General features: G+C 35.8%; 1 protein-coding gene across 1 annotated transcript; it reads left to right on the top strand.

Moving 5' to 3' along the window:
* The first annotated feature begins 395 nt into the window (after nt 1-395).
* Nucleotides 396-6,402, top strand: LOC103938528 (probable protein S-acyltransferase 14). Its single transcript, XM_048566847.1, has 7 exons — nt 396-822; nt 1,181-1,400; nt 1,530-1,621; nt 3,312-3,435; nt 3,527-3,612; nt 4,466-4,531; nt 5,770-6,402. The coding sequence occupies exons 1-7, from the start codon at nt 613-615 to the stop codon at nt 5,893-5,895; spliced, it is 924 nt and encodes a 307-aa protein (XP_048422804.1). The 5' UTR covers nt 396-612; the 3' UTR covers nt 5,896-6,402.
* Nucleotides 6,403-13,958: the final 7,556 nt, after the last annotated feature.

Here is a 13,958-nt window from a genome sequence, read left to right as displayed (position 1 = left end):
GTGAATCATACAATATTGTCTTGAAGAAACTAAAATGATTCATTAAAATTTTCCGATCCGCACCTTCACCACCAGTGGGTCCCGTTTTTTAAAATTAAAAAACCATACCATACGCTAAGGAAAAAGAAAAAAAAAAAAAGAAAAAAGAAAAGAAAGAAATCATACCATACGTAAAGAAAAAAAAAAAAAAAAAAAAAGAAAAGGAGGAAAATTTTAGAAGAAAATGTCTTATTTTCTTGTTGGTTTTGTCAAAAGCTCATCTTGTCTCGCCCAAAATAAAAGAAGAAATATATAAAAGAAAAAACCTCATCTTTGTCTCCGAAACGTGGATTTCAATTTCACACCCCACCTGGAATCTCACCTCTAAATCCTTTCCTTCCCTAAATTTCGCTTCCAAAACATCTGAAAAAATTGCAAACAAAAGTAGAGAAAATATTTCTTGTTTTTCAAATTACTGTTTCCCACTGTGTTATGCATTTCTTTGAGCTTGTGCCTCCAAACCACCGGCTGAATCATAAACCCTAGATCACACCCAGCTCCTGCGAGATCGATCAGAGAAAAAGAATCATTCTTTATGAATTTTCGGTATTTTTGAATTTTGAGTGATATATTATGCATAGATCTGGAGTAGCCATGGCTTGGAACGTGTTCAAGTTCTGCACAGCTTTGCGAGGTCTGGGCTCGGTCATGATCCTTCTTGTTCTTGGGGTCGTCGGTGTCACATATTACACTGTCGTTTTGACCAATTATGGCCCGGCTTTGTACGACGGCGGCCTTGACTCTCTCGTTGCTGTTGCCGTATTGATCTTATTTCATTGCTTGGTGAGCGTTCTTCGAAAAACTATTAAATTTTGGATTTTTTTTCAACAATTTTTTTTGTGGGGTTGTTGGGTTTTCTGTTTAGAGATTCTGGGTTTTAGAATCTGTGGCTTTTGGTTTCGAAAATTGGGTTTTTTGTGCTCGCAGTAAATTTGTAAAATCTGCTATTTTTTTCTTGCTATATGTTCCAAGAACTTTGAAATTACTTGGAGGTTGTAGTTTCTAGAAATTCTTTAGCTCTCGGGGGTAAATTGCTGTGTGTATTAATTAATGTTTAGCTCAAAGCAGTCAAGATATGGTGTCCGATTAAGTGTATAAGAGAAAATTAAGCTAAAATTTGAAAACTTGTTTAATGTTGCAGTTGGTGATGCTATTATGGAGTTACTTTTCTGTTGTTTTGACGGATCCGGGGGGTGTGCCACCTAATTGGAGGCCTGCTGTGGATGAAGAGAGAGGGGAGGCTGACCCATTGACTGGGTTGGATTTTAATGGTTTGCAGCCTGACCCCTCTAATCAGAGAATCCGGTATTGCCGGAAGTGCAACCAGCTGAAACCACCTCGTTGCCATCATTGCTCAGTTTGTGAGTCATCATATCTTTAGTGTTTTTATTTATTTATTTTCAGTAAGATATGTTAGCGATATTTCATTTTGCTTTGTTATATTCCTTTGTCTTTAAATCAGAGCATTAATTCTTTATTCCAACTTTCAGGTGGGCGGTGTGTACTGAAAATGGATCACCATTGTGTATGGGTTGTTAATTGTGTTGGTGCCTTAAATTACAAGTATTTTCTTCTTTTCTTGGTAAGTTTGTTTTCTGTGTAAGCTGATGAAATACTTTTCAGCATGAGATTATGTTTGAATGAGTTAGACTTTATTCCAACTACCGAGGAATGAGTTAGACTTTATTTATGTTTTCTCTGATCCTATCCTGCAAATTTTTATTTGATGATCCTGTTTCCAAGGACTATTCAAAATTGCGTTTTAGCTTTATTCTCTGAAGTTATGAGACTTATAAATGATTATGAGTAGTGATACTATGAATCTGGGATAGTCATGCTGGTAGTATAAAGGTACTTGCATTTAAGTCATGTGCCCTAGTTGGGAGCAGTTGCAATAACTTTATTTTGATTAGAGGTTACGGGTGTTGGGGCTTGTTTTCATTGTTCCAAAAGAGAGAATTGGGTGACCACTCTGATGTGCAGCCAGTGTTCTTAAAAATTCAGGCGGCGCCTAGGCGCTCAGTGACAGAGCACCACCACTACTAACTCAAAATCGTTTAGGAAATCGGCGAGGCTATTAGGCGGCCACTTTTTTGGGAGGGGGGGGGGTTGGGGGGCTAGGCGTTAAGCGGTCACTGACTGGTTCTGTCACTTTAAAAATGTTGCAAGGTTCGGTTGGAAGAGTGACTGGGTGGGATGAGTCGGGTCCCTGCTGCCCCACTACTGCCTAGTGACTTTTAGAACCATAGTATTTCATGGAATGTTAACATGACCACTGATGGTCTTCTGAATCCACCATAAGGGTAAACTGTGTTTTCCTTGTGGTAGATAACTCATACCACATGCATCACACCATGAAGACCATATTCTTAATAAGGAACTCCCTAGTATAACTTTTGGAATAGTTGTTGGATTATAAACAGTATAACCTTGTGAATATTGTTTCATAAATTAGGAAATGGTCTTCGACTGCAGGCTAAGATGATGGTTACAAAATTTGATCAAAGAAAATAATTTGAACAGATGAACTTAATTTTTGTTTGTATGGAGTCTATGGACAGGGAGTTGCAACTAAATCCAGTTTTCTTTATGGTTTAGGGTTAATACACACAGACAAATAGTATGATTATCCTACTTTACTAACTTATACCGTATCAATATGGAAATTATATCATTAAAATTTTTAATCAAAAACTGTAGGATTTGATGCATGGCAATGCTAAATACTTGCTATTCTGTAATTTAATTTATTAAAGAAGGAACATAATAGTGTGTGTGGAGCATTATAGTATGCTAATTTCTGATATGCATGAGAATTTATTGCTTTTAACGATCTGTAGCGTAGGTCAGTGACTTTAGTGAAAAGCTTTAGATTGGTAGAAAATCTGAACGCAGTCCCTCTTTGTTTCGATAATAAAAATTTGTAATTTATTCTTGAGCTTTAAGAATTCAAGAAACTTTTACAGTCTTCTTAAATAATGCAGTCACTCTTTGTTTCGATAATAAGTTATTTGTTCTCAGTCTGGTTGGTACTGGTAGTAATTGCATATTATATTCTAGGAAATTCCCTGGATAACTTGGAAAGTATGTTTTAATCATGTTTGTGGGTCAGTACTAGTTAGTCAGCTAGATGGTTCTTGCGCATGTTTCCATGTGATTTGCTTTACCTTGCTAAACTATCTACTTGTGGGATTTCTGAATTAATAAGAATTCCCATTGAATAAATTTTATATTTAGACTAATTTCATGCCTTTTTTTTAATCTGAATGCAGTTTTACACATTTCTCGAGACAAGTGTTGTAGCATTATCCTTGCTGCCACATTTTATTTTGTTCTTTAGCGAGGGAGAAATACCTGGAACACCTAGCACCCTTGCAACTACCTTTCTTGCTTTTGGTATTATCTAAATTTACCCATTTCTTAGTGGTATTACCTACAAAGCGGTTGGTATCTGATTAACTAATGAACAGTGTTTCTTTCTTCGCAGTCTTGAATCTTGCGTTTGCATTAAGTGTTTTGGGTTTTCTGGTCATGCATATATCATTGGTGGCTGCAAACACCACAACCATTGAGGTAATGTATTTTGCTTCAGTCCACAATTTAACTGGGGATTTCCTTGTGCTTATATCTTAATGATATCAATGAGGTGAGGCTCTTATAGAAAGATTAGGCGTTTGATATATAGTTCAGGCTCCTTGCATGGCCTCTATTATAGGAGAATGCTGCTTTCCTTGATTGCAACATCACATTTTGCTGGAGGTCCATAGATTGACATCTGTCAACTTTAAATTATGTCACCTTTGTTTTAATGTTTGGGCCATGAGCAGTGTTGGCACTAGGCAACTGGCCACAACCATGATTAATCCCTAGGGGTTTAAAAAATAAGAAAGGGCGCCTAGACATGCCTAGGCGCTTGCCTAGCCATCCGCCTAGGTCGCAACTCTCACTTAGATAGATAATAGACTACCTCCATTTTGCATTTTATTTTTTCAATAAATTGTTAGAGACTTGTTGGATACTTGGATGAACAATCATTATATGCTTGTTCCTCATGTTTTCAATATGTTCCAGTACTTTATAATTTATGTCATTCTATTTTGCAATTTATGTATTCCAATGCAATTATGTATTTTTTAAAGTATAAGTAGACATTTGCTTATATGTTATATAATAAATTAATTAAAATTAAAAAGCTGCCTAGGCCCCTGCCCTCCACCTAACTAGCGCCTAGCGCCTTTTAGTAACTTGGCCATGAGCAATGTGGAAAATCTAGTAGTAACTCACGGATTAGGCTTTTTCATACAAACATATAAGTAACTCCATTGCTCAGTATCTTCTGTTTGGGGTTTTAATATAATGGCCTTCCCTAGGGGAAAGGAGTTTCGGTGTGGAATTACGTGCTGATGAAAATTTTCTTTGTGATCAGGCATATGAAAAGAAAACCTCTCCTAAATGGCGCTATGACCTTGGTCGAAAAAAGAATTTTGAACAGGTTGGTAAAATTTGCGATACATCATTATACTTCCTTTGTTTTCTTAAGTGCATATTTTAAAAATAACCAACATGCTGCATTTGTAGTTGGTTTTGAACTCAAGTTAAAATTCCAAAGTTAACATTTGCTTCAGGAGGAATGAAAGTTTTGATGTTCTATAATAGTATAGAATAGTAGAGATCATTGAGCCCGGAATTATTTGGCATTTTGTTGAAGCCTCAGAACACAATTCTCTGCAACAGACAGCTAAACACGTAAATTCATTAGTGCCTGTTTGGTATCCTACTAAAAAAATTCGTAATTTTCAAAAATATTTCTTAAGACCATCTCTTAAGAACAGTTTTTTGTACCAAAACTTGTTTGGTATGAGACAAATTTGTTTTCAAGTTATAAAAATTTAACAAAAAATAGGCCAGCAACTTCCTGCTGGAGCTGACGTAGGGAATTTCCTCATTTCTACTGGTGCCCAAGGCAGAGGACCTAGAGAGGGACAGAGAAGATTGGAAGAGATCCGGGAGAGAGAGGAAGAGAGATAAGATAGACGAGAGAGAGAGAGAGAGAGAGAGAGAGAGAGAGAGAAGACATAGGAGAGAGAGTGAGATGGAGAAAAGAGGATCTGAAGAGGGAGGAAAGAAGAGTGGGCTTTTAATCTTATAAATTCTAAAAACAGACTTTATGTTTTCATGAAGTAAGCTACGTTTTCAAGTTGGTTTGGAGTTCAGTTTTTCAAAATGTCCTACCAAACAAGAATTGTCGGCTTAAGGATTCAAAAACTGTTTGTGTTAAAAAAATTGAATTCAAATTGAATACCAAACAGGCCTTAAGTTTTCCCTTAGTTTGCAGATTATTTATACTCTTAGAAGAATATTATACTGATAGTTTCCTTGGTATGTGGATGTATCATGAATAATGCGGTGTAGCATTGATAGTAATGGCATATGCACTACATCTTACATTTTATTCAACTAATTTACTTCCCGATTAAACAAAGGGTCATCAAGGTCTTTTTCAAAACAATTGTTATGTTAGTACATGGGTAGGTTGAGTCCAGCAATGGGCAAGTTAAATTAATTTCTGTTTTATCCTGCCCGGATTTGAACTCCTGACAGGATATTTTTCGTGAACAATACCGTTTGAAATTGTCTTCAATCTACTATCTTTGTGATCGTGGTTTTAATAGTAGTAGTAATTGTCAGTGTGTACTCATACAACTGGAAATTCTGCTATTTGCATACCAGGTGTTTGGGACAGACAAACGATACTGGTTCATCCCCGCTTACTCGGATGAAGATTTACGGCGGATACCAGCACTTCAGGGTCTTGAGTATCCATCTAAGCCGGAGTTTGATTCCCAAGAGTTCTAATATGTTCGACATGTCACAACACTTTTCCGTGTAACAATAGAGAGAAGGAACATCCACAACCAGCATGCTTTGCAGTTATAACTAATCAACCGGCTTGCGACAAACTGTGGCTCATAACTTTTTGTTCCCATGGGCGTCTTCTTGTAAGCGAACAGTTAGAGAGAGAGAGAGAGAGAGAGAGGGCTCGTTATCAAGAGGCGAACTGAGAAGAGCGGTTATGGGTTGCGGTGTTGCGGAGAAGTGGGAATGGCATATGACTTGACTGATGTTTATTGTATGTGCTAAATATGTAGTGGGCAATTTGGGAACTGTAACATAAGGGAGATGGAACTTTGATGTGGTGGGTTGATGATGTTCCTCCTTAGGTTTGTTGTACCATTCATTGAAATTACAGAACCCAATCAAATGTGATATGCGTGGGAAAAATCTAACGTCAAACTGATTTTTTTTTTTTTCATGTATATTGATTGATATTCGGTATCTTATACACGGAGGTTTCTGGCGTTACACTCTTGGTCAAGGTTTCTGGCATTACACCATAGCGTAATAGAACTTCTTCCACTTCTGGGCCTCATTCTTCAGTCTCCGTATTTCTGAAACCTTCTCTGCCATATATTAGGAATTACTTGTAGACATGCTTATGGTTTTAGCTCGAGTTGCATGGGAATCGTTCAAAAATTACGGGGAATGTGACTTGTTCATCAAAACCCTAACCCCAAAGTTCATAACAAAGAAGATTCCAACACCTTCACTACACGCTACTTTGATTCAACTGAATCAAAGAATATCAAGTTGTCACTTGATTTCTTGAATCTTTTGTTAAAGTAAACAGAATTAAACGCTAAAATTTAAGTCTTCATTCCTAGTATCTTTGGGTGATGAATTAGGTTATGGGAAAACTTTGATATCTTAAGTTTTACATAGTTCTTAAGTTGTAATAATCACTTTTCATTTCTTTTGGTCAAATTGTCATGACTTAAGCCTAATTTGGATTTGACTTTGGTTAACTACAAAATCAAATCCAAATTTTTTCGTAAACCGAGAAATTGGATCGGCTTATGTTTGGTCTGGTAAACCGAAAAACTGGATTGGACTTTGTTTGTTAGGCCGAACTTTTTCGTCTCTCCCAATTTAGCCCATATTTACGTGACGTTGAGAGATCTAGCGAAATTAAAAAGTTACATCCCAAATTGAAATAATAAGTTACAACCCAAAAATAAAATATACATTAATATATTATATATTTTATAATGCTAATAATAAATTTCGGTTTGGTTTCGATATGTTGGCTAACCTACCAGGTTCTCTTACGAAAACTAAACCGAAAAGTTTGATAATCTTCGATTTCGGTTTTTAAATTTTTGGTTCGTTTTGGTATTGGGTTAAAAAAATACTAAGAAACTTTAACGAAAAGCTTTCGGTACTGTTTACTTTAACGAAAAATCACATTTTTACACTAAAAAGTCAATCTTGATACTATTCACTTTACCCTTTATTTTGTATTTATCGTTAAAACTCAAAGTTTTCAAGTTTTTTTCATTAGTTTTCCTAAAATACTAGCCCTTTTTTTAAATTTTGGTTTCATTTTGGTATTCGGTTAAAAAAAATACCAGCCCTATTATATATATATAAATTATATGGAGATGATTTTCATAAATTTTTTTAGCTTCTCACGCATCATTTTTATTTTTGTCTACTGGATTGAATAAATCAAACAAAAACCAAGACATGTAGAGGCTAAAAATGGGATAAGACAAAAACAAAGAAGTGGAAGAGGATAAAATGGGTGTGTGAGTTATTTTTCTATATATATTGGGCAGTGCTTAAAATAAAAAATATCCATATGCAAATTTGTGAAAATATCGACGAACATATCGAATATCGATATCGTTATCTGTTGCTTTCAATGAAAATTATGGAAATTTAAAATGAAACTTTAAAAGTTGTCAAACATTGGTTTGGACGAAATATAAGAATTTCTCCGATATTTAACAAATGTTTCAGAAATATCGACGGTATGCGTCGATTTTAGCCTGAATTTAAGAGTTTCTCTGATATAAGATGAAGTTTAGACTTCACCCCCATCTCCATATCTTTCTCTGATGTTTTGGATATTTCTATGGAAATATTAACCGTTTTGTAGAAATTTTAAACACTGATATTGGGTGGTGCTATCCACACATAATCTATGAATTGATGAAACAGTTCTTGGTATATGCCGCTAAAGGAAAAGGCCAATCTTCACATATTTTCTGTTGTTTTGCTTCACATATAACGCACTCAATTTTGGCTCAATTCTAATGAAGTATTTACCCTTTTCTTTTGTCTCTTACCCAAAACCACTTAATATGTGTGTGTGCACAAAATGAAAATCATGACACTTTTGATTCCTTCTTCTAACAACCATATTACCCATTTTAGCCCTATAGCTTCCCAAAAAATTAATATTTTAATGAACAGTGCCAACGTGCCAGGTCATATTTCATACCATCTCCAACCGAGGGGGCTAAAGGGACATAGGCCAAATATAGTCCTATAACAAAAAACCATCTTCAACCGAAGGGGTCAAAGGGCAATAGAATGGAATATGAAGAATTGAAATAAAATGAGATAAAATAGTATGGAATGGTGAAAAGTATGTGAGAAATGGTGTAGGAAAAAAAATTAGAAATTAAAAAAAAAAAAAAAAAGAAAAAAGTGGGTAGGGCAAAAAAAAATCCTCCAAAAAAAAAAAGGATGGTTCGTTGGGCTAGCTAGCTGGTTGGAGATCGCTAGCCCGCTGGCCTGATTGGCTGGTTTTGGCATGGTGGGGCCCACAAGCTCTTTGGTCTAACCTTTGGTTGGAGACGGTTTTCGTGTCATTTCGGGCTATTTTCGACCCTATGGTCCTCTGGCTGAATTGGTTGGAGATGGCCTAAACTTCCTCATAAATCAACTGGGAGCAATAAATAGGCAAAAACATTTCGAGGTGGATATTGAGAACCCTGAAAGTTTCAATACGGCCATTAACGGATGCATTGGAGTTTTCCATGTTGCTGCTCCAGTTTTCCAAGTTGCTTATTGTTGGAAATTTTGAGTAGAAATTTCTTTGTCTCACATTGGCCATTCCCAAAAGATTTCCTCACTTTATAAAGCTTTGTACCTTATAGAAAGTGATTGGAGTGATAGGCCTTGGAGACTAAAATTGGGCTCACCCTTAGAGTTGGGCTTTGGGGTGTACTAATTAATTGGTAATTAATATATAATTAATTATAAAAAATGGGCCTTAGGCCTTAGGCCTTGGGCTCTAATAATTAAATTAATTAATTATTTTTTACCAACAAACTCATCTTTTCAGATGAAGTCTGAAGAGTGAAAAAACGCAGAAAAAAAACACCCATCTGAGAAGATGTCTCCCAACAGATGCCTCCCTTCCTCATACCTATTGCAAATAGGCATAATCATATTATATATACATCCATCTGCATGTCATTTAATATACAAAACAAACAATTCTTCTTTTATAATCCAAAACATCCTTACTGAGAGAACCACATAGAAATTCGCCAAAAGTCAATTTTTCCGGTGCTGGAATTCTGACTTGATCGTTGAATCCTGGTGAAGCAGATGTCTGTAGAACTACAAGCACTGAGTAGCGACGAAATTTCTGTTTCAAAGACATTGCGATACGCAAGCCTCGATCTTCAATATTTCTATTCAATATTATTTCATTGTTCATACTCTGTTAATTTCCTATTTGCATTTATTATTTATTAGCATATATAATTTTATCATAGATTGTTGACATATAACCAACAATCTTGAAACAGAAACATGGATCAACAATCTGTGATTGTGAATGGCGCTGTGCCAAAATACTCTGAAAAGCATGAGAAGTTCAAAGGGCTGGACTTCAAGAGATGGCAACAGAAGATGTTGTTTTTCCTGACAACCATGAATCTCTCTCGTGTTGTCAAGGAAGAAGCTCCAAAGTCTAATGAGAATCTAATGACGAAAGAGACTATCATGGCAATTGAAGCTTGGAATCATTGTGAGTTTTGTTGCAGGAATTATATTCTAAATAGTTTGGATGACAATCTCTACAACATTTATTCTCTATGCAAGATAGCGAAGGAGTTGTGGGAATCCCTAGAGAAAAAGTATAAGATTGATAATGCCGGTTCAAAGAAATTTGTTATCAGTAAGTTTCTCAAAGATACAATGGTGGATTCAAAATCTATTGTCTCTCAGGTCGAAGAAATCTAGAAATTGATCTATGAACAGTACTCCGAGGGATGCGAGATCAATGAGCATTTCCAAGTTGGGGCGATAATCGAAAAGTTGCCAACTTCCTAGAATGACTTCAAAATTTATCTCAAGCACAAGCGTCGTGAGATGAATATGGAGGATTTGATTCTGAGGCTACGAGTGGAAGAAGACCACAGAAAGGCAGACCGTTCTGGAGGGTTTGCTGCCATTGAAGCCAATGCAAATTATGTTGAGGGAGGAAACTCCAAGGCCAAGCCGAAGAAGAATAAGACTTTGAAAACCAACCATTTTGAACAATCTGCCCTTGCTCCAAAAGGTAAGAATCTGAAGAAGATTAAGGGTGCATGCTATGTGTGGCAAATCTGGTCACAAGGCACAAGATTGTTATCGCAAGGATGGAAATCATGCCAACGAAAACAACAACAACCATGCTAACATGGCAACCACCAATGAAGAATTGGCTTTTATTATGTCCGAGGTCAACATGGTCTCAAATGGGAGTGAATGGTTGATGTATCCTAGTGCTACCAAGCACATTTGTGCTGACAAAAATCTATTCACTGAATACCATCTTGCTGCCTATGGAGAAAAGCTGTATATGGGCAATTCTGCCTTTGCGGTGGAAGGCAAAGGCAAAATGGTGCTCAAATTCACATCAGAAAAGAGTCTCACCTTGCTGAATGTGCTGCATGTTCCTGAAATGAGGAGGAACTTGGTTTCTGGACCTATTATGATTGCTAAGGGCTTTAAACTTGTAATGGAATCCAACAAATTTGTACTTACCAAGGGTGGGATGTTTGTTGGAAAGGGTTATGTGGTTGATGGCCTCGTGAAACTCAATGTAATTGCCATTGATGATGCTAATAAAATAAATGTTTATGCTTATATTGTTGAGTCTGCTAATATTTGTCATGCTAGATTAGGACATGTTAATTTTCGTTCCATGCAAAGAATGGTTAAATTAGAATTATTACCTAAATTCGAAATTGATTTTAATCATAAGTGTGAAATATGTACTGAATCGAAATTTGCTAGGCCAATGAGAAAGTCAATTCTGGAAAGATCAAATGAATTACTTAGATTAATTCATAGTGATCTTTGTGACTTTGAATCCACACCAACTCGTGGAGGAAAGAATTATTATGTCACTTTTATTGATGATTACAGTAAGTATTGCTATGTTTATTTGATTCGTAGCAAGGATGAAGCTTTGAATATGTTTAAGACATATAAAGCCGAAGTTGAAAATCAACTTGAGGGAAAAATCAAAACATTTAGATCTGATAGAGGAGGAGAGTATGAGTCTACTGCCTTCTCAGATTTTTGTGCATAACATGGAATTATACATCAAACAATAGCTCCATACACACAACAACAAAATGGTGTTGCCTAAAGAAAAAATAGAACATTCAAAGATATGATTAATTCCATGTTAAATAGTTAAGGGCTTCCACACAGTTTGTGGGGTAAAACTTTACTTACTACAAATACCATATTGAATAAGGTTCCTCTAAAGAAGATTGACAAGTCACCTTATGAAATATGGAAAAGACATAAACCCACTTATAAAACCCTCAAAGTGTGGGGTTGCTTAGCAAAGGTGCAAGTTCCATTGCCAAAAAGAATGAAACTAGGATCTAAAACTATTGACTGCGTATTCATTGGATATGCAAATAATAGTGCTGCTTATAGGTTCCTTGTTGTAAAATCATCAATTTCTGACATACATGTTAACACTATATTAGAATTAGCGGATGCAGAATTCTTTGAGGATATATTTCCTTACAAAGAAAAGGAATCTGGTTCTAATACAAAGAGGGTTCATGATCATAGTCATGATGAAACCTTTTCTTCTGGTGTCCAAGATGTGGAACCAAGAAGAGGAAAAAGAATCAAAGTTTTTAAAAACTTTGGACCAGATTTCATTGCTTTCTTGTCCGAGAATGAACCTAGAACTTTTAAGGAAGCGACGTCTTCTTCCGAGGCTCCTTTATGGAAGGAAGCAATTAAAAGTGAAATGGAATCCATTCTGGAAAATAACACATGGGAATTGGTTGATTTACCTCCAGGTAGTAAACTAATTGGTCATAAATGGATTTTCAAGAAGAAACTTAAAGCAGATGGAACCATTGATAAGTTCAAGATATGTTTAGTAGCCAAAGGTTATTGCTAAAAGGAAGGGTTGGATTATTTCGACACCTATTTTCCAGTTTCTCGCATAACGTCAATTAGGACGTTAATAGCGATTACAGCTGTTTACAACTTTGATATACATCAAATGGATGTAAAAACAACATTTTTAAATGGAGAACTAGATGAAGAAATATACATGGAATAACCTGAAGGGTTCGTGCTTAAAGGACAAGAAAGCAAAGTGTGCATATTAGTGAAGTCATTATATGGACTTAAACAAGCACCAAAACAATGGCACGAGAAATTTGATCATACTTTGTTGACACATGGGTTCAAAATAAATGAATCTAATAAATGTGTCTACATTAAGAGTAATGATAAAACTTGCGTTATTGTCTGCTTGTATGTGGATGATATGCTCATAATGGGAATTGATATAGATGTAATAAACAAAACAAAGAAAATGTTGAATTCAAATTTTGACATGAAAGACTTAGGCCAAGCTGATGTCATTTTAGGAATACAAATTAAGAGAAATAGTGAAGGGTATGTCCTTACACAATCCCATTAAGCAGAAAAAATATTACAAAGGTTTGGTCAATTTGACTGCAAACCTGCTGCAACTCCTTTTGATTCTGGATGCAAGTTGGAGAAAAATATAGGCAATGCCATATCTTAACTTGAATATTCTCAAGTAATTGGCAGTTTAATGTACTTGATGAATTCAACTAGGCTTGGCTTAGCTTATGCAGTAAATAGGCTTAGTAGATATACAAGTAATCCTGCATAAGAACATTGTGATGCTTTAGTGAGAGTGTTAAGGTATTTGAAAAATATACTTGACTACGGATTACACTACACAAAATATTCACCTGTTGCTTCAGTGATGCGAATTGGATTTCTGACACTACAGAATCCAAGTTGACAAGTGGATATGTTTTTACCTTAGGAGGTGTAGCAATATCTTGGAAATCCTCTAAATAGAAATGTATAGCTCGGTCCACCACGAAGTCAGAGTCTATAGCTTTAGACTTGGCTAGAGAAGAAGCCAAGTGAATCAAAAATTTTTTGGAGGATATTCCAATGTGGCCAAAGCCTATAACTGTTATATGTATACATTATGACAGTATGGCCGTGCAATCAAGGACCAAAAGTCATGTATACAATGGAAAATTGCGACACATCAGGCGTCGGCATAATACTCTTAAGAAATTGCTCTCCAATGGAATAATATCCATTGATTATGTAAAGTCAAAGGAAAATATAGCTGATCCTTTGACAAAAGGCCTACCAAGAGAGCAAATCTTATTTACATCGAGGGGAATGGGTCCCAAGCCAATTCAATGAATCGAACTGGACAGAAACCTAACCTAGTTGATTGGAGATCCCATGGTCTAGGTTCAATAAGCAAACTGGTTGAGTTTGATTCAAAAGTTGAACACACAACTTACCCATTCTTATGATAAAATGTGTGTTGTATGTTGAGTTTGAGGGGTTATGTTTTATACATTTAATGACATTAATATCTTGTTAACAAGAGGAATATGACGGACTATGCTTAACTAATGTCACCTATATAGGAGTAAATGGGGTTGCATTTATGAGAATTGAACTGGCTAACTTCTCTAAAGCTCCTATGATATCTGGGATCTGTTCAGGGCCAAAATGAACACAACCGTATG

The sequence above is a fragment of a genome, unplaced genomic scaffold, assembly GCF_019419815.1.
Source record: "Pyrus x bretschneideri cultivar Hongxiangsu unplaced genomic scaffold, Pyrus_bretschneideri_v1 Contig43, whole genome shotgun sequence".
NCBI lineage: Eukaryota > Viridiplantae > Streptophyta > Magnoliopsida > Rosales > Rosaceae > Pyrus > Pyrus x bretschneideri.
The sequence above is the reverse complement of the archived record's forward strand: the minus strand, read 5'-3'. Positions and strand labels throughout refer to the sequence as shown.